Below are 25,931 nucleotides of genomic sequence, written 5' to 3'. Positions count from 1 at the left end.
GGGGGAGTGGACGATGGGAGAAAGGGAAGGAGGAAGGACATTAGGGGGAGAGTGGACGATGGGAGAAAGGGAAGGAGGAAGGGGGGATGGTGATAGGCACATGAGGAGAAGCGGGAAGAGGCCAGAGTGGGAAATGAAGAAGTAGGGAGGGGAAAGGAATTTTTTTTTTCACTGGAAGGAGCAATCAATATTCATGCCATCAGGTTGGAGGCTACACAGGCGGAATATAAGATGTTGCTTCTCCACTCTGAGGTGGCCTCATCTTGAAACGGGAATTGGAATCAGAATTAAAATGTCTGGCCATGGTGGACGTTTTTGGTGGACACAGTGGAGGTGCTCAATGAAGCTGCCCCCCAATTTACAACAGGTCTCATGTTCATCCCCCGCCGTCTGCAGGAATTTATACATTGTCCCCGTGACCATGTCGGTTTCCTCCGCAAAGTCGTACAGTTTAGTGGATTAATTGATCACGTGGGTGTAATTGGGCAGTGCGTGTTCCATAGGCCAGAAGAGCTGGTTACCGTGCTGAACCTCGAAATAATTACACAGTGTATGCCCGAGTTTAGCAATGATCCAGAGCTAGGCAGTAACAAGAGTTGTGAGAATATAGTGAGGTTTCAGGCATACAGAAACACAAAGTGAGTGGGTGAATATAAAACAGGAACAGGCCCTTCGGCCCACAACTTTGTGCTGATCCAATTAAATTAGTCATCAAATGGCAAACTGAACTAATCCTTCTGCCTACACAATGTCCATATCCTCCCACTTTCCTCACATTCATGTGTCTATTATACATATAATGTCTATATACATTAACGTTCTGGAAGAGGGGACTGAGTGTAGTGTATCGAAGTTTGCTGATGATACTAAATTGAGTGGAAAAGCAAATTGTGCAGAAGATACAGAGAGTCTGCAGAGAGATATAGATAGGTTACTTGAGGAAGGATATACTGGCTTTGGAGGCGGTGCAGAGGAGGTTCACCAGGTTGATTCCAGAGATGAGGGGGAGATTGAGTTGCCTGGGACTATACTCACTGAAATTCAGAAGAATGAGAGGATATCTTACAGAAACATATAAAATTATGAAAGGGATAGGTACATAGAGGCAGTAAAGTTGTTTCCACTGGTAGGTGAGACTAGAACTAGGGGACATGGCCTCAAGATTCAGGGAAGTAGATTTAGGACGGAGATGAGGAGGAACTGCTTTTCTCTAAGAGTGGTGCATCTGTGGAACTCTCTGCCCAATGAAACAGTGGAGGCTAGCCCAGTAAATATATTTAAGACAAGGTTGGATAGATTTTTGCATAGTAGGGGAATTAAGGGTTATGGGGAAAAGACAGGTAGGTGGAGATGAGTCCATGGCCAGATCAGCCATGATCTTATTGAATGGCAGAGCAGACTTGACGGGCCAGATGGCCTACTCCAGTTCCTATTCCCTATTTTTTATCTAAACCAGCTCATAGAAGTCTCTCCATAAACAAGAGAAAATCTGCAGATGCTGGAAATCCAAGCAACACACACAAAATGCTGGAGGAACTCAGCAGGCCTGGCAGCGCCTATGGAAAAGAGTACATTCCATGTTTTGGTTCGAGATCCTTCATCAGGCCTTAAAAGTCTCCAATGTATCTGTCTCTACCACCACCCCAGGCAGTACATTCCAATCTGTACTTGCCCCTCATATCTCCTTTGAAGTTACCCCGTCATACCTTAAATACATGCCCTCTGATATTAGACGTTGCAGCTCTGGGAAACAGATATTGTCTGTCTACTGTATCTATGCCTCTCAAAATCTGATAAGCCCCTAACAGATCTCCACTCATGTAATGGGGAAAGAGTGAAGTCCTCATTTGGATGAAAACTAGTGAAGCGGGAATGTGTTGAAGGTTGAGAGTTTTGAGGTGCTGGTTATCGGGGAGATCTGGAAGGCCTTGCACACCGGTCACTGGAAACTATACAGCTCTACAGTGCCCTGCATTGCGGTGAACATTAACTGCAACTCGATGGTCCAGGGTGCTCATTGGCAAAGAAACTGAAGGGGCTGGACGTGGTACAGATCTGCTGCTGCCTGTGTCGGTGTGATTTAACAGCGAGGGATCGTCTTAGTTGCTTTTCCTGTGACTGCAAGCCCTGTTGGACATTGCTCGTGTGGAATACTGCAAGTCCAGTTGGCTGATTTATTGGCAGTGGGTGGGCAGCTGTGTGGCCCCGGTCGTAGTTGGGACTCGGGTTCAAGTCATGTGTGTCGCCACCCGGGAGAGAGGTGTCGATGGAGTCGATGCTGCCCCCACTGTTCACTCAGCAGAAGATCAGCTATATTACAGTCGACTGCAGATTTCTGCAACGTTTGTAGGCTTGGGGTCTTGGGCTTTTTTGTGTGACTGTATGTTTACTGCTGTATTATACGGGCTATATGTGCCGTGTGCTGTGCTGTTGCTGGTACTGATTTGCACCTTGGCTGCAAAGTGATGGTGTTTCATTCGGTGTATTCTGAGACTTCATTCAGCTCCACTGTCTGAGGATGAAAAGGCAGGAGCGGGTCGCAGTAGCATGGTGGAGTTTTGACCAGGGATCAAATGGTATCTGTGATTGATCTGCAAAAGCAAATTAAAGAAGGCAGGGACAATGGCAGCAGTCATCTGAGTGGGCACAGTCAGAGTGGTGACCTTAAGCCTTCAGCCCTTCGAGGGGTCGGCAAAGAGGCTTCACAGAGAAAGAAAAGGAAAGAAAGGCTCTTGTTCTTTACATCTGCTCAGCTTGGATTATACGGATAACAGGCAGGATAGTGAAATGCCTGCGGCATGTGGGAAGGAAAGGAGACTTCCTTGACAACTACAACTGCTAGAAGTTCATCTTGCTGCAGCTTCTAACATTCTGCGTTAAACAGCTGGAGCTGGAACTGGATGAACGCTGGATCATTCAGGAGGCTGAGGGGTGATAGATCAGACATATAGAGACGTCATTACACCCAGGGTGCAGGACACAGGAAACTGGGTGACAGTCAGGAAGGGGAAAGGGGTTAAGGAGCCAGTGCAGAGTACCCATGGCCATCCCCTCAACAACAGGTACATCACTTTGGGTACTGTTGGAGAATTGAGGGAGGAGTCATGACCATAAGACCATAAGGTATAGGAGCAGAAGTAGCCTGTTCAGCCCATCAAGTTTGCTCCGCCATTCAATCATGGGCTGATCCTATTCTTCCAGTCATCCCCACTCCCTTGCCTTCTCCCCATACCCTTTGGTGCCTGGCTAATCAAGAACCTATCTATCTCTGCCTTAAATACACCCAGTGACTTGGCCTCCACAGCTGCTCGTGGCAACAAATTCCACAGATTTACTACCTCTGATTAAAGTAATTTCTCCACATCTCTGTGCTAAATGGACGTCCTTCAATCCCGAAGTCGTGCCCTCTTGTCCTAGAATCCCCTACCATGGGAAATAACTTTGCCATATCTAATCTGTTCAGGCCTTTTATCATTCGGAATGTTTCAATGAGATCCCCCCTCATTCTCCTGAACTCCAGGGAATACAGTCCAAGAGCTGCCAGACGTTCCTCATACAGTAACCCTTTCATTCCTGGAATCATTCTGTGAATCTCCAAGGTCAGTATATCCTTTCTAAAATAATGAGCCCAAAACTGCACACAATACTCCAAGTGTGGTCTCACGAGTGCCTTATAGAGCCTCAACATCTCATCCCTGCTCTTATACTCTATACCTCTAGAAATGAATGCCAACATTGCATTCACCTTCTTCACCACCGACTCAACCTGGAGGTTAATCTTTAGGATATCCTTCACAAGAACTCCCAAGTCCCTTTGCACCTCTGCATTTTGAATTCTCTCCCCATCTAAATAATAGTCTGCCCGTTATTTCTTCCACCAAAGTGCATGACCATACACTTTCCAACATTGTATTTCATTTGCCACTTCTTTGCCCATTCCCCTGAACTATCTAAGTCTCTCTGCAGTCTCTCTGCAAGAAGTACATGCAGCTGCAGCTTCTAACACCTGTGTTAAGGAACCGGAGGTGGAACTGGATGAACTCCCGAGCATTCGGAAGGGGAAGGGGTGATAGATCAGACATATGGAGAGGTGGTTACACTCAAGGTGCAGGACACAAGGATGGGGAAAGTGGATACTGTTGGGGAGAGGGCGATGACCTAACGGAGGAAACTCACAGCGGTCAGGTCTCTGGCACTGAGTCTGACTCAGCAATTCAAAAGAGACGGAGGGAGAAGAGGCAAGCTGTGGTGATAGGGGATTTGTTAAGGGTACTGAAAGGAGCTGCTGTGAACAAGAATGAGATGCTTGGATGGTACATTGCCTCCCAGGTGCCCAAGTTAGGGACATCTTGGTTCAAGTCCTCAGTATTCTTAAGTGGGAGGGTTAACAGCCAGAGGTCGTGGTCCACGTAGGTACCAATGACATGGGTCGGATGAGTGAGGAGGTTCTGCAAAGTAAGTTCAGGGAGTTAGGTGCTAAGTCAAAGGGCAGGACCTCCTGGGTTGTGATTTCAGGATTGCTACCCATGCCACGTGCTAGTAAGGCTAGGAATAGGAAGATTAAATAGTTTAACACGTGGCTAAGGAGGGTGGCCATAAGATTTCTGGGTCATTGGGAAGGTGGGACCTGTACAGAAGGAAGGTTTGCACCTGAACTGAAAGGGATCTAATATCCTCGTGAGTAGGTTTGCTAGTGCCACATGGCACGAGGGGGGTGCGATGTTTAAAGTAGAGTGTCACGGTAGTTTTAAACTAAAATGTCATGGTAGTGCTCAGTCAGGACAGACTGGAGAACTCATCTAGTGAGATGTTATGGGTGGAACTGAGAAATAAGAAAGGTATGAGCATGTTAGTAGGGCTATATTACAGACCACCCAACAGTCTGAGGGATTTCGAGGAACAAATTTGTAGAGAGATTGCAGACTGTTGCAAAAAACGTAAGGTCATCGTAGTAGGTGATTTTAACTTTCCACATATTGACTGGGACTCCCATACAGTAAAAGGACGAGATGGGATAGAGTTTGTTCAACGTGTTCAGGAAAGTTTCCTTCATCGGCCCGTAGAGGTCCCACCGAGAGAGTGAGATACTGGATCTACTCTGAGGAATGAGACAGGGCAGGTGACAGAACTTTGTGCATTTGTATCTACTGATCATAATGCCATTAGTTTCAAAAGTAAATATGCAAAAAGACAAGTCTGATCTGCAGGTTGAGATTATAGGAGGTGTTTACACCTGGGGCAAATCAGCCTTGACAACAGGAGAGGCAGCAGAGGATTGGAAGATATCCAGTGTTATTCCACCGTTTAAGAAAGGCTCTAAACATAAAGCAGAACATTATGGGCTGGAGTGTCTGACGTTGGCTCTGTGGGAGAAGTCAGGGACTGGTAGTAGAGGGTTGCCTCTCCGACTGGAGGCCTGTGACAAATGGAGTGCCACAGGGGTCAGTGTCGGGTCTATTGTTGTTTGTCATCTGTATCAATGATCTGGATGACGATGTGGTTAACCGGATCAGTAAATTTGCGGATGACACCAAGATTGGGGGTGTCGTGGACAGTGAGGAAAGCTATCACGGCTTACAGCAGGATCTGGACCAGCTGGAAAAATGGGCTGAAAAATGGCAGATGGAATTTAATGCAGACGAGTGTGAGGTGTTACACTTTGATAGGGCCAATCCTACACAATGGGCACTGAGGAATGTGGTAGAACCATGATCTGGGAATACAGGTCGATGTTTGTTTAAAGTGGCAGCACACGTAGAGAGGGTCATAAAGAAAGCTTTTGGCACATTGGCCATGAATCAATGTATTGAGTACAGGAGATGGGACATTACGATGAAATTGTATAAGACATTGGAGTATTGTGTTCAGTTTTGGTCACCTACCTGCAGGTAAGAGGTAGATAAGGTTGAAAGAGTACAGAGAAAATTATCAAGGATGTTGCTAATGGTATACAAAATTATGAAGGATATGGATAAGGTAAATGCAAGCAGCTTTTTCCACTGAGGCTGGTTGGGACTACAACTAGAGGTCATGGGTTAAAGGTGAAAGGTGAAAAGTTTAAGAGGAACCTGAAGGGAAGCTTCTTCACTCAGACACTGGTGAGAGTGTGGAACGAGCTTCTAGTGCAAGTGGTGCATGAGAGCTTGATTTCAATGTTTAGGCAAATTGGGATGGAAGTCGATCACAGACTAGATGGGCCGAAGGGCCTGTTTCTGTGCTGTACTTTTCTTTGACTCCATGACTCTATGACTAATCCAATAATAAAGTCAAAGAACTATGTTCGATCCTTTATTGGCAACTGGGGAAACCAACAATCTTGAAACAATGAAACTTACGAAACTAAGACCAGGCAATATTAAATGTGCTGAAGCGGACTTAATCAAAGTTCAGTAGGTTTAAGCAATTTCAAATGTAATTAAATGAAGCTAAGTGTAAATTAAGCAAACTTAGCTGGACAGCAAAAGATAGGACATTTATTGATCCCCAGTACTAAAATAAACCTGCTGACAGCAAAGCACGAATACGTAACTAGACCCAATGATTACCGCACCCCCACCTGCATGACTCATTACCATCATAAGATCATAAGATATATAACCATATCACAATTACAGCACGGAAACAGGCCATCTCAGCCCTTCTAGTCCGTGCCGAACTTTTACCCTATCCTAGTCCCACCGACATGCACTCAGCCCATAACCCTCCATTCCTTTCCTGTCCATATATCTATCCAATTTAACTTTAAACGACAACATCGAACCTGCCTCAACCACTTCTGCTGGAAGCTCGTTCCACACAGCTACCACTCTCTGAGTAAAGAAGTTCCCCCTCATGTTACCCTCTTTTGTCCTCTAATTCTCAACCCATGTCCTCTTGTTTGAATCTTCCCCACTCTCAATGGAAAAAGTCTAACCACATCAACTCTATCAATCCCCCTCATAACTTTAAACATCTCAAAGGATATGGGAGCAGAATTAGACCATTTGTCCCACAGAATCTGCTCCGACGTTTCATTGTGGCTGATCCATTTTTCCTCTCAGTTCCAATCTCCCAACTTCTCTCCATACCCCTTCATTCCCTGGCCAATCAAGAATCTATCAACCTCTGCCTTAGATATATAAAAAGACTTGGCCTCCACAGCTGCCTGTGACAAAGAATTCCACAGATTCACCGCTCTCCGGCTACATAAATTGCTCCTCATCTCCATTGTAAAAGGAAGCCCCTCAATTGTGAGGCTGTGTCCTCTGGTCTTAGACAATCCCACCATAGGAAACATCCTCTCCACTCACTCTATCAAGGCCTTTCACCATTCGATAGGTCTCAAATAGGTCACTCCTCATTCTTCTGAATGCCAGTGAATACAGGCCCAGAGCCATTAAACGCTCTTCATATGAGAAGCCATTCAATCCTGGAATCATTTTTGTGAACCTCCTTTGACTCCTCTCCAGTTTCAGCACATCCTTTCTAAGATAAGGGACCCAAACCTGCTCACAATACTCCAAGTGAGGCCTCACCAGTGCTTTATAAAGTCTCAACATTACATCCTTGCTTTTATATTCTAGTCCTCTTGAAATGAATGCTAACATTGCATTTGCCTTCATCACCACAGGCTCAACCTGCAAATTAACCTTTAGGGTATCCTGCACAAGGACTCCCAAGTCCTTTGCACCTCTACTTTTGTATTTTCTCTCCATTTACAGAATAACCACCCATTTCATTTCTTCTATCAAAGTGCAAGACCATACACGTCCCAAGACTGTATTCCATCTGCCATGTCTTTGCCCATTCTCCGAACCTGTCTAAGTCCTTCTGTAGCTTCTCAAAACATTCTGCCTTGCCACCTATCTTTGTGTCATCTGCAAACTTTGCAACAAGGCCATCAAATCCATCATCCAAATCATTGACATATAACACAAAAAGAATCGGTCCCAACACAGAACACCACTAGTCACCGGCAGCCAGTCAGAAAAGGCTCCCTTTATTCCCAATCTTTGCCTCCTGCCAATCAGACACTGCTTTATCCATGCTAGAATCTTTCCTGTAATACTGTGGGTTCATAGCTTGTTAAGCAGCCTCATGCGCGGCACCTTGTTAAATACTTTCTGAAAATCCAAGTACACAACTTCAACCGAATCTCCTTTGTCTATCCTGGTTGTTATTTCTTCAAAGAATTCTAACAGCTTTGTTAGACAAGATTTTCCCTTGAAGAAACCATGCTCACGATGGGCTATTTGGTCATGTGCCTCCAAGTACCCTGAAACCACATCCTCACCAACGGACTCCAACATCTTCCCAGCCACTGAGGTCAGGCTAACCAGCCTATCATTTCCTTTCTCCCTTCTTGAAGAGTGGAGTGACATTTGCAATTTTACAGTCTTCCATAAGCATTCCAGAATCTAGTGATTCTTGAAAGATCACTACTAATGCCTCCATAATTTCATTAGCCACTTCTTTCAGAATGCTGGGGTGTACACAATCTGATCCAGGTGACTTATCTGCCTTCAGTCATTTCAGTTTCTCAATAAACTGCTCCCTAGTTACTTCTCTTTTATTCTTTTTATAACCAAAAAAAAAACTCTTAGTATCCTGCTTTATATTATTGGCTAGTTTGCCCTCATATTTCATCCTTTCACTTCTTATACTGTAGCTTTTTTAGTTGCCTTTTGTTGGATTTTAAAAACTTCCCAATCATCCAACTTCCCACTCACTTTTGCTACCTTTAATGCCCTTTCCTTGGCTTTTATGCAGTCCTTAACTTCCCTTGTCAGCCATGATTGCCTGCTCCTGCCAAATGAGAACAACTTCTTTTGTGGGACATATCTATCCTGTGCCTTGTGAACAAATCCCAGAAACTTCAGCCACCTCTGTTCTGCCGTCATCCCCACCAGTATCCCCCTCCAATCCACCTGGGCAAGCTCCTCTCTCATGTCTCTGTAATTCCCTTTATTCCTTTGCGATACAGTGAGTTATGTTTCTCCCTCTCAAATTGTAGTCTAAATTCAGTCATATTATGATCACTGTCTCCTAAGGGTTCCTTTACATTAAGAGCACAAGACACAGGAGCAGAATTAGGCCATTTGGCCCATCGAGTCTGCTCCGTCATTCAATCATGGCTGATCCTTTTTTCCCCTCTTCAGTCCCACTCCAACAATGTATTTCATTTGCCACACTTCTGCCCACTCTCTTCCTGTTTCTTCAACACTACCTGCCCCTTCACCGAGCTTCATATCATTTGCAAACTTGGTAACAAATCCATCTATTCCATCATCTCATTGGTATACAGCATAAAAAGAAGCGGTCCCAACACCGACCCCTGCAGAACACCACGAATCACTTGTAACCTGCTGGCTCATCCTCAGCTCTATCATACTGGTTCCCATCCCCCTGCCGTATTAGTTTAAACCACTCCCAACAGCTCTAGTAAACATGCCCGCAAGAATATTGGTCCCTCTCAAATTCAAGTGCAACCCGTCCCTTTCGTACAGGTCCCACCCGCCCCACAGGAGGTCCCAATTATCCAGAAATCTGAATCCCTGCCCCCTGCTCCAATTCTTCAGCCAGGCATTTATCTGCCACTTCATTTTATTCCTATCCTCACTGTCATGTGGCACAGGCAGCAATCCTGAGATTACTACCCCTGAGGTCCGGCTTCTCAGCTACCTTCCTAACTCCCTGTATTCTTTTTTTCAGGACTTCCTCCCTTTTGCTTCCAATGTCGTTGATACCAATATGTACCATGACTTCCGGCTGCTCACCCTAGACTCTGTGTCAAATTCACGTCTGCTGCTGCTCCCCCCAGGTTTCCGTTTCTGCCCCCCAACAGTATTCAAAATGGAGTAGTTATTGTTGAGGGGTGCTCTCCACTATCTGACATTCTCCCTCCCCTCTCCTGACGGTCACCCATTACTCTTCCTGTAACTTTCCTTTAGAATACTGCTTCCTCGTTGGATGTATATACCCCGTGCCTTCTGAATTGCTCCCAGAAACTCCAGTCATTTCTGCTCTGTTGCCATCTCTGTCAGTGTTCTTTTCCAATCAATTCTGGCCAACTCCTCTCTCGTGCCTCTGTAATTCCCTTTTCTCCACTGTAATACTGATACAACTGACTTCAGGATCTCCTTCTCAAATTTCAGGGTGAATTCGATCATATTATGATCACTTGCCCTGAAGAGTTCTTTTACATTAAGCTCTCTAATCAATTCTGGTTCATTACACAACAGATGGCTGGTTTTTTCACTTGGAAAGATCAGGAGGGAAGCTTCGTAGATTTATAGTGAGGATTGGTGCATACGGACCAATTCTGCACTTTATGTTGGGGGACGTTCCACAATGGTACAGTGAGCTGTGACGACTGCAGCAACTGCAAGGCTGTAGGATGAGTATCAGAGTTTTCCTTCTCCGAGACAGACTGCCTGGCAAGGTTAACGAGTCCCAACTATGGAATGGAGTAAATGGAAATAAGGCAAACAAATAGTGAGGTCATGGAACCTATACAGATTGAGGAAGAAAGAGGTGCTTGCTATCTTGAGGCAAATCTGAGTAGATAAATCCCCAGGACCTGACAGGGTATTCCTTCAGACCTTGAAGGAGACTAGTGTTGAAATTGCAGGGGCCCTAGCAGATATATTTAAAATGTCAGTATCTACGGGTGAGGTGCCGGATGATTGGAGGGTGGCTCATGTTGTTCCGTTATTTTAAAAAGGCTATAAAAGTAATCTGAGAAATTATAGGCCGATAAGTTTGACGTCAGTAGTAGGTAAGTTATTGGAAGGAGTACTAAGAGATAGGATCTACAAGTATTTGGATAGACAGGGACTTATTAGAGAGAATCAACATGGCTTTGTGCATGGTAGGTCATGTTTAACAAATCTATTAGAGTTTTTCGAGGAGGTTACCAGGAAAGTGGATGAAGGGAAGGCAGTGGATGTTGTCTACGTGGACTTCAGTAAGGCCTTTGACAAGGTCCCACATGGGAGGTTAGTTAGGAAGATTCAGTCGCTAGGTATACATGGAGAGGTGGTAAATTGGATTAGACATTGGCTCAATGGAAGAAGCCAGAGAGTGGTAGTAGAGAATTGCTTCTCTGACTGGAGGCCTGTGACTAGTGGTGTGCCACAGGGATCAGTGCTGGGTCCATTGTTATTTGTCATCTATATCAATGATCTGGATGATAATGTGGTAAATTGGATCAGCAAATTTGCTGATGATACAAAGATTGGAGGTGTAGTGGACAGTGAGGAAGGTTTTCAAAGCTTGCAGAGGGATTTGGACCAGCTGGAAAAATGGGCTGAAAAATGGCAGATGGAGTTTGATACAGACAAGTGTGAGGTACTGCACTTTGGAAGGACAAACCAAGGTAGAACATACAGGGTTAATGGTAAGGCACTGAGGAGCGCAGTGGAACAGAGGGATCTGGGAATACTGATACAAAATTCCCTAAAAGTGTTGTCACAGGTAGATATGGTCATAAAGAGAGCTTTTGGTACATTGGCCTTTATAAATCAAAGTATTGAGTATAAGAACTGGAATGTTATGATGAGGTTGTATAAGGCATTGGTGAGGCCGAATTTGGGGTATTGTGTGTAGTTTTGGTCACCAAATTACAGGAAGGATATTAATAAGGTTGAAAGAGTGCAGAGAAGGTTTACAATGATGTTGCCGGGACTTGAGAAACTCAGTTACAGAGAAAGGTTGAATAGGTTAGGACTTTATTCCCTGGAGCGTAGAAGAATGAGGGGAGATTTGATAGAGGTATATAAAATTATGATGGGTATAGATAGAGTGAATGCAAGCAGGCTTTTTCCACTGAGGCAAGGGGAGAAAAAAACCAGAGGACATGGGTTAAGGGTGAAAGGGGAAAAGTTTAAAGGGAACATTAGGGGGGGCTTCTTCACACAGAGTGGTGGGAGTGTGGAATGAGCTACCAGACGAGGTGGTAAATGCGGGTTCTTTTTTAACATTTAAGAAAAACTTGGACAGGTACGTGGATGGGAGGTGTATAGAAGGATATGGTCCAGGTGCAGGTCGGTGGGACTAGGCAGAAAAATGGTTTGGCACAGCCAAGAAGGGCCAAAAGGCCTGTTTCCGTGCTGTAATGTTCTATGGTTCTATCTGGGTCTGGAATCGGAGTTTTCCTTCTCCGAGACAGACTGCTTGGCAAGGCTAATGAGTCCCAGCTATCCGGGTCTGGAATCGGAGTTGTTCTTCCCCTAGGTTGGCTGCCAGACAAGGCTGATAAACCCAGCCTGCCTACCCACTTATACCATAGGACCATAAGACATAGGAGCAGAATTGGGCTATTTGGCCCTTCGAGTCTGTTCTGCCATTCAATCATGGCTGATCATCTTTTCCCCTCCTCAGCCTTCTCTCTGTAACCTTTGATGCCATGTCCAATCAAGAACCTATCAGTCTCTGCCTTCAATACACCCAGCAACCTGGCCTCCACAGCTGCATGTGGCAACAGGTTCCACAAATTCACCACCCTTTGGCTACTGAAATTCCTCCACATCTCTGTTTTAAATGGACATCCCTCTATCCTGAGGCTGTGCCCTCTTGTCCTAGACTCTCCCACCATGCGAAACATCCTTTCCACATCTACTCTGTCTAGGCCTATCAATATTCTAAAGGTTTCAATGAGATACCCTGTCATCCTTCTAAATTCCAGTGAGTACAGACCCAGAACCAACACTCACCCATCAGGGAAGGCTCCAGAGCAGCCTTTAAGGAGCAGTGAAGCTGCCCATGTGGCTATTGGACTGTGGGTGATACGACATGGTGTGATGTAGCCTAATGCCAAGGCTCTGGGCCATCGCAGCTCAGATGTCTGATATGAATTGGTGCCTGAGGACAGATTAAACGTCAGATTGGGTACCAAACCAAGCAACCCAGGTGCTGAAGAACACCCAGCCACGTCTGCGGCCATCGTCAATGAGAAAGGGATGACTTCTGGCCTCCTGGTGGTACGGTCCACCATGGTAAGGAGGTGCATGAAACTGCGGGAGGGGAGAAGAGGACCAACAAGGTCCACCCTGACACAGTCAAACCATCATTCAGGGACCTCAAAAGGTGATAGTGTTGGCTGGAATATGGGGGTTAATCTTTTCCCGCTGGCACTCCCCACAGGTGGCAGTAAATCAAATCAAATCAAATCCACCGTTCAGGGCCCCAGACAGTCCTTCCAGGTGAGGCAACACTTCACTTGTGAGTCTGTTGGGGTCATCTATTGCATCCGGTGCTCCCGGTGCGGCCTCCTCTACATCGGCGAAACCCGACGCAGATTGGGGGACCGCTTCGTCGAGCACCTCCACTCCGTCCGCCACAACAGACAGGATCTCCCGGTAGCCACCCACTTCAACTCTGCTTCCCACTCCCATTCCGATATGTCCATACATGGCCTCCTCTACTGCCATGATGAGGCTAAACTCAGGTTGGAGGAGCAACACCTCATATACCGTCTAGGTAGTCTCCAGCCCCTTGGTATGAACACAGAATTCCCCAACTTCTGGTAATTCCCTCCCCCTTCCTATCCCTATGTCACTCTGCCCCCTCCCCCAGCTGCCTACCACCTCCCTCATGGTTCCACCTCCTTCTACCACCCATTGTTTTCAGGGCTATGACGTCGATGCTTCTCCTCCCCCACCCCTTTGTCTTTCAAATTACTGGTCTTTCAACTGAAGCTACAAGCATTCTTCAAATCCTTCCACCTCCTTCATTCTTCAGTCCTGACGAAGGGTTCCGGCCCGAAACATTGACTCATTGTTTCCACTGATGCTGCCTGACCTGCTGAGTTCCTCCAGCGTGTTGTGAGTGTTGCTTTGACCCCAGCATCTGCAGAGTATTTTGTGTTTTTGTACTCAAATCACTCACGTCCTTTCTAAAAGTTACGGATTTATCCGGTCTAGTGTGGACGTGGCCTAAGACTGCACCACAAACTTTAATGCAACCAGTTTCTGTGAGGCCTTCTAGCTCAGAAGCGAGAGGCCACGTACGGAGTTAAACACAGTCCGCCTCCAGTTTGCAGACACCATAGGGTGAGGGCGACTGGTTGAGACATCACAGAGGAGAGAATGTGGGCTTGGTAAGTTGTTGGAATTCACCTCGCAGTCAAGTAAACTCACATGTGGTTGTGTATGCAGTAGACAGTCGTTGTGGGGATATTACTGGGGGAACAGCGTAATGACCCAAAGTCCTTGACATCTGCAAGCTGGCAGTTTTTAAGATCAACTGACAGTCCTGGGGCACACAGGAATCCTGAGCCAAGCAGAGGTCCGGCCACTTTAGGCAGGACGAAGTCCCATGTGAAGCGTCACCTGTTGTGCCCCGAACACCAGCATCCCACTGCCGCTGGCGGCCTCCAGCCAAGGTCTGCCGCTCTTTGCCTTCTCATCCATGGGCGATGCCGGCAGCACGCTCACTTCAGCATCCGTGTCGCCCAGGAAGTGTCACCCTGACAGGGTGTCTGTAATGAGCAGCAGACATCCCTGGCAGCTGGAACCCACAGTGATCACAGATCTCTGATGTCCTGATGCGCTGGGGCCGTCGAAGCTGCCAGGCGGTCAGCACTCTGTAACATTCCTGCCAAAACCAGCGTGGTAAAAACACTGGTCCGGTGTTGTCTGTTTCACAGCCACGGGCACCCTTATGTTGGGGGCCGTGCTGACCAGCTTATTGAGGTGGAAGAACGATGCACCTTTGCCTGGCTGAGTGTAGACTATCATTTTAGCAAGCTCCTTCTAGTCCTTCACATGTGCATTAGCAAGGGCTGCACAAACTGGATCAGGCATTTGCTGCATGAAGAGTTCTTTAAAAATAAAACAAAGATGGTGATTCAGAACGTTAGCTGTGAAGGCCCAACGTCCCTGAGGCCAGGCGGCCAGGCAAGGAGAGCAACTGTTTGGCCTGGTCAGGCTCCGACAGTCCAAACGTCTGTAAAAGGTGAGTGTTCGGTGATCAGTATTTATCGTGTTCAAGCAGACTCACCCCTCTCGCAGCCTTGGAGTTGCCGAGTGACAGTACCACATAGTAGAGTTTGGAGTCATCGGCAGTGATTTCTCGCAACACAAACTGGGTCTCGGTTTGTACAAACCAAGCGATGGCATTTTGCTCCCAAATCTCCAGCAATTTCAAAGCAACTGCATTGGCCGACATGTTCAATAACTCTGGAAGAATCCTGGATCATTGGGGTCAGCAGTGTAAAGTTTTCACAAATAAAACAACCTGAGGCATTTTATGTTTAAGAAAAAACCACAGCAACCCATTTATTGAACTCCAAAAAACTGAACACAAACTGCAGTAAAAGTACTTTTCGCAATTACGTAATCACATCAGAACTGTCCCTTAAAGTGAACCGCAAGTGGTTGTGAATCTTGTACATTTCCACCAGTCAGATGTATCTGTCTAAGAACCTCTATCATATCTGTCTCCATCACCTCCCCAGGCACCTACCATTGTCTGTGTAAAATACTTGTCCCATTTGAACTTTCCCCCTCTCGCCTTCAATGCATGCTCTTTGGTACGAGACATTTCAACCCTGGGAAACAGATACTGTCTGTCTACTCCATCTATGTCTCTCGTAATCTTATAAACCTCTATCGGATCTCCCCACAGCCTCCGCCACTCCAGAGAAAACAACCCAAGTTTGGCCAAACTCTTGTTACAGCACATTCCCTCTAATCCAGGCAGCATCCTGGTAAACCTCTTCTGCACTCTCTCCAAAGCCTCGACATTCTTCCTATAGTGGGGCAGCAGAACTGTACGCAATACTCAAAGGGGATGAGGAACAATTTTTCAGACAAAGACTAGAATGAGCTGGTGGAGGCAGGAACACCAACAACAGTTAATAAGTATCTTATAGTTCAAAGTTCAATGCACATTTATTATGAAAGCACATGCATATCACCAAATACCACCCCAAGATTCATCTTCTTGCAGGTATTCACAGTAGGACAAAGAAATATAATAGAATGAATGAAAAATGATAAAGACAGACAAGCAACCAATGTGCAAAAGACAAACTGTGCAAATACAAAATGAATAACGAAGGGTCTCGGCCTGAAACGTCGACTGCACCTCTTCCTAGAGATGCTGCCTGGCCTGCTGCGTTCACCAGCAACTTTGATGTGTGTTGCCACCTCACATTTACCTGGGTTGAACTCCATTTGCCACTTCTCAGTCGTTTTGCATCCTATCAATGTCCCGCTGTAATCTCTGACAGCCCTCCACACTATCCACAACACCCCCAACCTTTGTGTCATCAGTAAACTTACTAACCCATCCCTCCACTTCCTCATCCAGGTCATTAATAAAAATCACGAAGAGTAAGGGTCCCAGAACAGATCCCTGAGGCACACCGCTGGTCACCGACCTCCATGCAGAATATGACACGTCTACAACGACTCTTTGCCTTCTGTGGGCAAGCCAGTTCTGGATCCACAAAGCAATGTCCCCTTGGATCCCATGCCTCCTTACTTTCTCAATAAGCCTCGCATGGGGTACCTTATCAAATGCTTTGCTGAAATCCATATACACTACATCTACTGCTCTACCTTCATCAACGTGTTTAGTAACATCTTCAAAAAATTCACTCAGACTCGTAAGGCACAACCTGCCTTTGACAAAGCCATGCTGACTATTCCTAATCATATTATGTTCATAAATCCTGCCTCGCAGGATCTTGTCCATCAACTTACCAACCACTGAAGTAAGACTCACCGGTCTGTGTACTTTTCTATGTGACTCTATAACAATAATAAGTGAATAAATAATACTGACAACATCAGTTGTAAAGTCCTTAGGTTGTGTTCCGTGATCAGTTCAGTGTCTTGGTAGGTCAGTATTGGGGTAGACTAGTGTTTCCACATTGGTCCAAGATCCTGATGGTTGAGGGGTGATAAATGTTCCTGAACGTGATGGCAGCAGTGTGAAGAGAGCATGTTCTGGGTGGTGGAGGTCCCTGATGATGGATGCTGCCTTCCTGCAGTGACACTGCATGTAGATGTGCTCAATGGTGGGGAGGGCTTTTCCCGTGACGGACTGGGCCACCTCCACTTTTTTTTTGTAGGCTTTTCCATTCTTGGGCATTGGTGTTTCCATACCAGGCTGTGGTGCAGCCAGTTAGGGTACCCTCCACTCTGCATTTATAGAGGGATGTTAACATCAGAATCGGAATCAGGTTTAACGTCACTGGCATATGTTGTGACTTTGCAGCAGCAATACATGATAATAAAGAAAACAATTGTGACAGTAAGCATGTATATGTGCACATGTGTGTGTGTGTGTAAATTAAATTAAATAAGTGGTGCAAAAATAGAAGTAAAAACATAGTATGGTAGTGTTTATGGGTTTCAATGTCAATTCAGAAATCTGATGGCAGAGGGGAAGAAGCTGTTCCTGAATCGCTGGGTGTGTGTCTTCAGGCTTCTGTACCTCCTACCTGATGGTAACAATGAGAAGAGGGCATGTCCTGGGTACTGGGGGTTCTTAATCATGGACACTGCCTTTTTGAAGCACCAATTATTGAAGATGTTTTGGACACTATGGAGACTAGTTCCCAAGATGGAGCTGACTAATTTTACAACTCTGCAGCTTACTTTGGTCCAGTGCAGTAGCCTCCCACACTCCCCCCTCCCCCATACCAGACAGTGAAACAGCCAGTCAGAATGCTCTCCACGGTACATCTGTCGAAATTTTCAAGTGTTTTAGGTGATAAACCAAATCTCCTCAAACTCTGAATGAAATGTAGCCACTGTCTAGCCTTCTTGATAGCTGCATCAATATGTTGGGTCAAGGTTAAACCCTCAGAGATGCTGACACCCAGGAACTTGAAATTTCTCACTCTCTGTCCACTTGTGATCCCTCGATGTGGACTGGTGTTTGCTCCCTTCCTGAACTCCACATTCAGTTCTTTGGTCTTACTGACGCTGAATGCAAGGTTATTGTTGAAATACCACTCGACTAACTGGTATATCTCACTCCTGTATACCCTCTCGTCACCATCTGAAATTCCGTCAAGATGTACAAATTTATAGTTGGCATTTGAGCTGTGCCCAGCCACACAGTTATGGGTGTAGAGAGAGTAGAGCAGTGGGCTGAGGTGAGTTTTAGATGACACGCCGAGTCTACACCAAGTTCCAAGGAAGTAGATACGATATTGTGCTTTCTTTGAAATGGCACCTACATGCTGGTCCCGGACAGACCCTTTGAAATGATAACACCCGGGAATTTAAAGTTACTGACCCTCTCCATCTCTGATTCCCTAATGAGGACTGGCTCATGGACCTCTGCAGTCAATAATCAACTCTCTGAAAGAGAGGTTGTAGTTGTGAAATCACTCAACCAGATTTCTATCTCCATCCTACATGCTGATTCATCACTACCTTTGATTCATCTAACCACAGTGGTGTCATCAGCAAGCACATATGGCATTGGAGCTGTGCTTAGCCACACAGTGTGCAAACTGAGTAGAGCAGGGGGCTGACACACAGCCTTGTGGTGCTCCCGTGCTGATGGAGATCGTGGAGGAGATGTTGTTGCCAGTCCAAACTGACTGGGGTCTACAAGTGAGGACATCAGGGATCCAATTGCACAAGGAGTTATCGAGTCAAGGTCTTGAAGCTTATTGATTAGTTTTGAGGGGATGATAGTATTGAATGCTAAGCTGTTTTTGATAAAGAGCATCTGATGTTTGCATCTTCGCTGTCCAGATGTTCCAGGGTTGAGTGAAGAGCCAGTGAGATGGCATCTGCTGTGGACCTGTTGCCCCAGTGGGCAAATTGGAGTGGATCCAAGGTGCTGCTCAGGCAGGAGTTCATGTTTCATCAGCAACCTCTCAAACACTTCATCACAGTGGATGTAAGTGCTCCTGGGTGGTCACCACATTCTTCTTGCACCCCAGACGGATTGAAGCAGCTGGGTAACTCAGACTACCGAACATGGTTAATTAATGCAGGCAGGTGGATTAATTCAGATGGTGTGATGACAGGCATAGTGCAGTCTGGCCAAATGGCCTGATTCTATGCTGTGACTCTGGATAGAATGGGTAAACCTCCCAGTTTTTACTTTATTTTACAGCACAGAGGTCCTTCGAGCTGTGTCACCCAGCCACCCCCAAGTTAACCCCAGTTCACTCACGGGACTACTTACAATGACTAATTAACCTACTAACCGGTATGCCTTTGGACTGTGGGAAGAAACCCACACATTCCATGGGGAGGATGTACAGAGACTTCTTACAATGACATCAGGATTGAACCCTGAAATCCGACGCCCTGAGCTATGTTAATGAAATTCTGCCATTGATTTGCACGTAAGGCAAATCTCATCGTTGATTGGGAGGTTCCAGTGATTACACTGGATAAGTGTTCAGTGTATGTTATCATCGAGTGAAAACAGTACCCAGTGCCAATGGATCTGCTTTTGATCTTATCTGTCATCTTCGCATTCCCAGCACTGATGTCCAACATTGGGTCCAGGGTCACATCCCATCCTGGTGACAAGCTGTAACATTATGACTGGCAGAAACCCATCCATTGCTCGACCATAGTTATTACGTCCTAGCTGTCAACCACGGCTGACGAGCCCCATCTGCCCGAACGACTGGTTTTAAGGTGCCAGTTACCCACCTTTCCCTTTCTCCTGTCGGTAGAAACAGTTCCGCTGGGCTGAGTTGTTAAAGTCCAGGAGCTGGACTTAGTTGTTCAAGGCTATTTGAGGTGCACACCATGAAGAACATTTAATAGATAGTGGGAGCTTATTCCCACTACTCCAACCCGCTCCCCCTGGCTATGGCAACTTTAAGGGACCTTTTCCACCGCACCAAAGCCAACCCTCCTCTGTGAATATTGTTGAGAGCCTTGGAAACTATGCAAAACAAATCAGTCAGTTTTCAACTTCACTCTCACTGTAGTGTGCAGATGAACAATGGCCATACGGTGATGGATCAGGCAGTTTCACTAGATCACAAAAGACCTGTTAATCCAGCCGCAACCACTCCCACTCTCTCAGCACAGCACAGCCCTGTTTTGTGCTGTCCTATCTTCAGAAGGATCTGTGGAAATTATAGGGCGAGTCTCAGACCAGAAGGCACAGCGTCAGAATAGAGGAACGTCCATTTAGAGCGGAGATGAGGAGGGATTTCTTTAGCCAGAGGATGGTGAATCTGTGGAATTCATTGCCACAGATGGCTGCAGAGGTCAGGTCATTGAGTATATTTCAAGTGGTTGATAGGTTCTTGATTAGTCAGGGCATCAAAGGTTACAGGGAGAAGGCAGGAGAATGGAGTTGGGAGAGATAATAAATCAGCCATGATGGAAAAGCGGAGCAGACTCAATGGGCCAAATGGCCTAATTTGCTCTCATGGTCTTATTTCCTTCAGGTGAATCATGCCTTTCCTACCTTGACCTTTCACCTTTCACCTTCATCACAAAACCTCCTGGATGCTCACAGTTAGAAGCAGGTTTATTTATCTCTGACATGACAGGAAATCTGTTGTTGTGTGGCAGCAGTACAGACATCACATCACAATTTACTATAATGAACAGAGAGACGAAGAGTGAGGTAGTCTTCATGGACCATCTCCAATCTGATGGTGGAGGAGAAGAGGCTGCTCCTGAAACATTGAGTGTTTGTCTTAGGCTCCAGTCCCTCCTCCCTGATGAGAAGAAGGCACGTCCTGGGTGATGGGGTCCTTGATTGCTCCCCCACCCCCCCAGCTGAGATCAGGGCTAGAGAAAAAGGCATGTCCTGGGTGATGGTTACAGCAATTTGAGACTTCCTTCATGCTTATTATCATTCCCCAATCTACCTTCATACTGCCTGACCTGCTGAGTTCCTCCAGCATTTTGTGTGTGTTGCTCTGGGTTTCCAGTATCTGCAGGATCTGGGGTTTAACTTCATTGCTGGTAGTTCTGGTCAATTAAATTGTATATGTATCCTGGAGTAATGACAAACGGAAGTTTTGATCTTAAGTTTCAAATTCTCACATTAACTCCACATACCCTGTGATATTAATGCTTCTCTACTCTCAGTACAAAGCCAGGCCATGTTTCCTCAACCCTTCTCGGGTACGTTCTTTGCTTCAAGTGCCAGTTCAGGTGCAGGCTGCTCATAATGAATGATGCATAACTTCTCGTTCCACAGGCACTGTCAGATCTGCTGAGTTTGTTAGTTTGAATTTCTGGTAGCTCTTTTTCTTTTGATATTCATAATAATTGTTGCAAATCCTTTTCCTTAAATTCTATCCATTGCCTTTCTGCTAAGTTCCCCATTTATCAAAGCTAACACACTTCACCTTTGTGGATTTACTTCTTCAGATCCAGAACCTTCCTTTTTAATTTTACTAAGAATTCTATCCTGTTATACCCAAGCAACTGCAAACATCAAGGTTATCAGTCCTGGTGAAGGTTGTCGAACCAAAACGTCAACTGTTTATTCATCTCTAAAAGTGCTGCCTGATCTGCTGCTGAGTTCCTCCAGCATTTTGTGTGTGTTGCTCTGGATTTTCTGCATCTGCAATCCCTTGTGTTTACAAGGTTATTAGTCATTCTGTTCTCAGTGTCAAATATCCAGAATAGGGTGGCCTGATCTCTGGGTAATTCCTTGGTGTGTCACTAGGTGCTCGGTTAAAATTATCTCACTCGATCCTTCTTGCCATTTTAGGAGCTACCAAAGACATGGGAAAGATGTTGGGCGGTGATGAGGAGAAGGACCCTGATGCAGAGAAAAAGGAAGAAGAAAGGTTAGAAGCATTGCGTCAGGCCGAAGAGGAGCGAGCAAGTAAATATGCCAAAATGGAAGCTGAGCGCGAAGTAATGCGGCAAGGAATCCGGGACAAGGTAACTGCCCTCAGGACAGGTGATGGAGGCAGATACAATAGGGGTGCTTAGCAGGCTCTTAGACAGGCAGGGAACAGAGGGAGAAGGACCTTGTGCAGAGAGAAGGGATTCTATTTTATTAGGTGTTTACGCAGACAGTGGTGAGTGCATGGAAAGCTCTGCTGGATATGGTGATGGGGGTAAATCTATCTGAGACACTTAGATAGAGTCATAGAGCACTGTGACACAAAATAGGCCATTCAGTCTATCTAGTCTATGCAAAACTGTCATTCTGCCTAGCCCCATCAATCTACACCCAGACCTTAGCCCCCCATACCTTACCCATCCATGTAACTATCCAATTTTCTTTTAAATCTTGAAATCAAACCTGCATTTTCCACTTGTGCTGGCTGCTCATTCCACAATCTCACCACTCCCACTGAAGAAGCTCCCCTTCAAGTCCCCCTCAAATATTTTTCACCTTCAACTTTAACCCATATCCTCTCGTCCTCGTGTCACCCAACCTCGGACGAAAACGCCTGCTTGCATTTACCCTCATGATTTTATACATCTCTATCAAAACTCCTCTCATTCTCCTACATTCTAGGAAATAAAGTTCTAACCTATTCAACCTTCCCTATAGCTCCTTCAATGCAGCAACCTCCATTCTGAGACTGTGTGGGTGGTTCGAGACTCACCCACTCACCTCTTCTGTCTAGGTCTTTCAATATATGACAGGTATCAATGAGAACTCGCCCTCATTTTCCCAAGCTGCTTCAAGTACAGAGCCATCAAACTCTCCCCATATGATAACCCTTTCGTTCTCGTGAATCTCCTCTGCTTTCTCTCCAATGCCAGCACATTCTTTCTTAGATTAAGGGGCCCAAAACTGTTCACTAAGGTCCAAGTGCAGTCTGACCAATGCTTTATTGCATCCTCGCTTTTATATTTGAATCCTCATGAAATGAATCCTAATATTGTACTTACCTCCCTTACTGACACTTAAATTAACCTTTAGAAAGTCTTGCACAAGACTCCCAAGTCCCTTTGTACCTCTGGTTTCTGAATTTTCTCCCTGTTCAAAAAATAGACTATGCCTTTATCTTATCAACTTGAAATTTGACAGGGAGAAAGTAAAGTCAGATGTAGCAGTGTTTCAGTGGAGTAAGGGAAATTACAGTGTATGAGAGAGGAGTTGGCCAAAGTAAACTGGAAGGAGCTGCTGGCAAGGATGTCAGCAGAGCAGCAATGATGTGTGTTTCTGGGAAAAATGAGGAAGGTGCAGAACATGTGAATTCCAAAATTGAAAAAATACTCAAACCGTAAAATAGTACAACTGTGGCTGACAAGAGAAGTCAAAACTATTGTAAAAACAAAAGAAAGGGCATACAACAAAGCAAAAATCAGTGGGAAGATAGAGGATTGGGAAGTTTTTAAAAACCTACAGAAAGCAACTAAAACAGTAATTAGAAGAGAAAAGATGAAATATGAAAGCAAGCTAGCAAATAATATCAAAGTGGATAGTAAATTTTTTTCCAAGTATGTTAAAAATAAAAGAGAAATGAGAGTGGACATAGGACTGCTAGAAAATGAGGCCGGAGAAATAATAACGGGGGACAAGGAGGTGGCTGACTCCTGGATGACTGCATGGAGCTTAGAAAAATGGAGGGCTATGGGTAAAGCCTAGGTAGTTCTAAGGTAAGGACATGTTCCAGCACAGCTTTGTGGGCCGAAGGGCCTGTGTTGTGCTGTAGGTTTTCTATGTTCTATTGGCATCAACATGGGTGATGCCAACAGGCTGAATAAACTGATTAGAAACACTGGCTCTGTTAAAGGAGTCAAACTGGACACATTGGAGGCTGTGATAGAACAAAGGACCCTACAGAAAATCCTGGCAGTTCTGGACAATGTTTCTCACCCTCTGCATGCCACCTTGGCTGAACAGAGGAGAACTTTTAGCGATGGAGTAAGACAACAGTGCTGCTCCAAAGAGCATTATATGAGCCCATTCTTACCCTCGATCATTAGGCTCTATAATGAATTAATCTACAGGCGGGTAAGCGATGATCCCCCCGCCCAGTAGACTGTTTGAGGTAACTCATTTTTTATTTTTTCTTACTTCTCTTCTAATATTTGTATATTTGTATATCTGTGTATTTGTTTTGCTACTGTGACACTGTAATTTCCTTGGGGATCAATAAAGTATCTGTCTATCTATACCACTGCAAGCTTTAAAAGCCTTCCTCGCTCTCCATTACGCCATTAATCTTGTTGTCATCCACAAATTTGCTGATGCTGTTACCCATGAACAACAAAAGACCCAGCCCTGATCCCTGCAGCATTCCACTGGTCACAGGCCTCCAGCCAGAGAGGCCACCCTCCACTACCACTCTCTGGCTTTTTCCGTGAAGCCAATGTTGAATCCAATTTACCTCACCCTAAGCTAAAATCATTTTAAATAACTCTGCTTGGGCCCCTGCAATTTCTGCATTCGCCTCCCACAGGGTCTGAGGGAACACTTCGTCAGGCCCCGGGGAATTATCCACCCTCATGTTCCTCAAGCCAGCAAACACCTCCTCTCCTCTATAGACATCATGAAGTAGATGCCACTTTGCCTCACTTCTATACAGTCTCCCGAGTAAATACAGATTCAAAAAATGTATGTAAGATCTTCCCCATCTCTTTTGGCTCCGTGCATAGGGGACGACTCTGATCTTCAAGAGGACCAATTTTGTCCTTTGCTATCCTTTTGCTTTTAACATATCTGTAGAAGCCCTTCGGATTCTCCTTCTCCTGGTCTGCCAGAGAGGCATCATGTTTTCTTTTAGCCCTCCTGAGCGTTCACTTGAATTCCTTATATTCCTCAAGTGCCCAGTTTGTTCCTACCTGCCTATACCTATGGGTACCTCCTTCTTTTTAACCAGGGCCTCAATATCTCTCGAAAACCAAGGTTCCTTAACCCTGGTTAGGGAAATAGGCTGGGGATGGGATAGAGGGATGATGGAAAAATGGAGGGTTATGTAGGAGGGGAGAGTTAGATTGATGTTGGAGTGGGTTGAAAGGGCAGGACAAAGGGCTAGCACTGTGCTGTAATGTTCTATGTTCTATCGGTGAATGTCCCAACGCTGATCCAAGGGGTGCTTACCGAAAGACCAGATTTTCTCTGTCACTGAATCAGCCAGCACTAAGGTATGTGGAGCTCTGGTGCAAGTGAGGGAGGAAAATATGTCCTCTCTCCTGGACTGTGGACTGGAAGCCTTGGGGCCCTGCCGTAAACAGGCCACGATCTGAGCTGTGCAGTGAGACCCCACTCACTCATAGTGCCCGGGACATCTGAGCTGATTAATGATAACGTAGTCAACGTCAGGGATGCGACATTGAATCTTCTCTCTGTCCCCACAGTACGGAATAAAAAAGAAAGAGGAGAAGGAGGCGGAGGCGATGGCAGCTATGGAAGCTCAGGCTGAGGGCAGCCTGACCAGGCCCAAGAAGGCCATCCCCACTGGTTGTGGAGACGAGGAGGAGGAGGAGGAGAGTATTCTGGACACTGTCTTAAAATATCTCCCCGGGCCTCTGCAGGACATGTTCAAGAAGTAATGATTTCAGCTCTCTGCGGAATAACCCTTGGTTTTGCTGTTAAGTGTAAAACATTCTCATTGTAAAATGGGACCTTATAGTCATCATCCCCACTCAGTGTGGTCTGACAGCCCATTGCATCCTGTCTTGTGGCGTGGAACATCCACCACAAACCTGTGTAGCAGTCATGAAGATCCGAACACAATAAGCCATGTTTATAGTCAAATAAAATCTAGACATTTAATAGTGAAATAAAGAAACATATCTTTTTACCAATGTGATCGGTTAGACATTGCAAGGCTCCAGTTAGCTTTCATACAATGTTTGTTCATTATGTCAGTTAAGTAAAGCATCATGTCACAGCACTAGGTCATACCTACAACGCTCCAAAAACAAAATCCAACCCCTCCATTACCTCATCTGCAGATGCCAATGTTTGGCAGTGTTCCTACCTACCAGAGCTCGCTTTCTGGTTAAATTATGGCTATGATAGAAAGGTCTGTAGTTTTACACATCTGTGTCCAGTTCTGTACCCTGTGATGTCGA

At 45.6% G+C, this 25,931-nt stretch overlaps 1 protein-coding gene across 1 annotated transcript in view; it reads left to right on the top strand.

The window, feature by feature from the left end:
* Nucleotides 1–25,480, top strand: part of LOC140194524 (complexin-1) — a 47,308-nt gene extending 21,828 nt beyond the window's left edge. Inside the window, exons 2-3 of the mRNA XM_072251729.1 lie at nt 21,655–21,830; nt 25,212–25,480. Coding sequence (XP_072107830.1) covers nt 21,655–21,830; nt 25,212–25,406 — 371 coding nt within the window. The 3' untranslated portion in view covers nt 25,407–25,480. The remainder of the gene's footprint in view (nt 1–21,654; nt 21,831–25,211) is intronic.
* The last annotated feature ends 451 nt before the right edge of the window (nt 25,481–25,931 follow it).

Source organism: Mobula birostris, chromosome 3 (genome assembly GCF_030028105.1).
Source record: "Mobula birostris isolate sMobBir1 chromosome 3, sMobBir1.hap1, whole genome shotgun sequence".
NCBI lineage: Eukaryota > Metazoa > Chordata > Chondrichthyes > Myliobatiformes > Myliobatidae > Mobula > Mobula birostris.
Note: the sequence above shows the minus strand (reverse complement) of the source record. Positions and strands in the feature narration are given on the sequence as shown.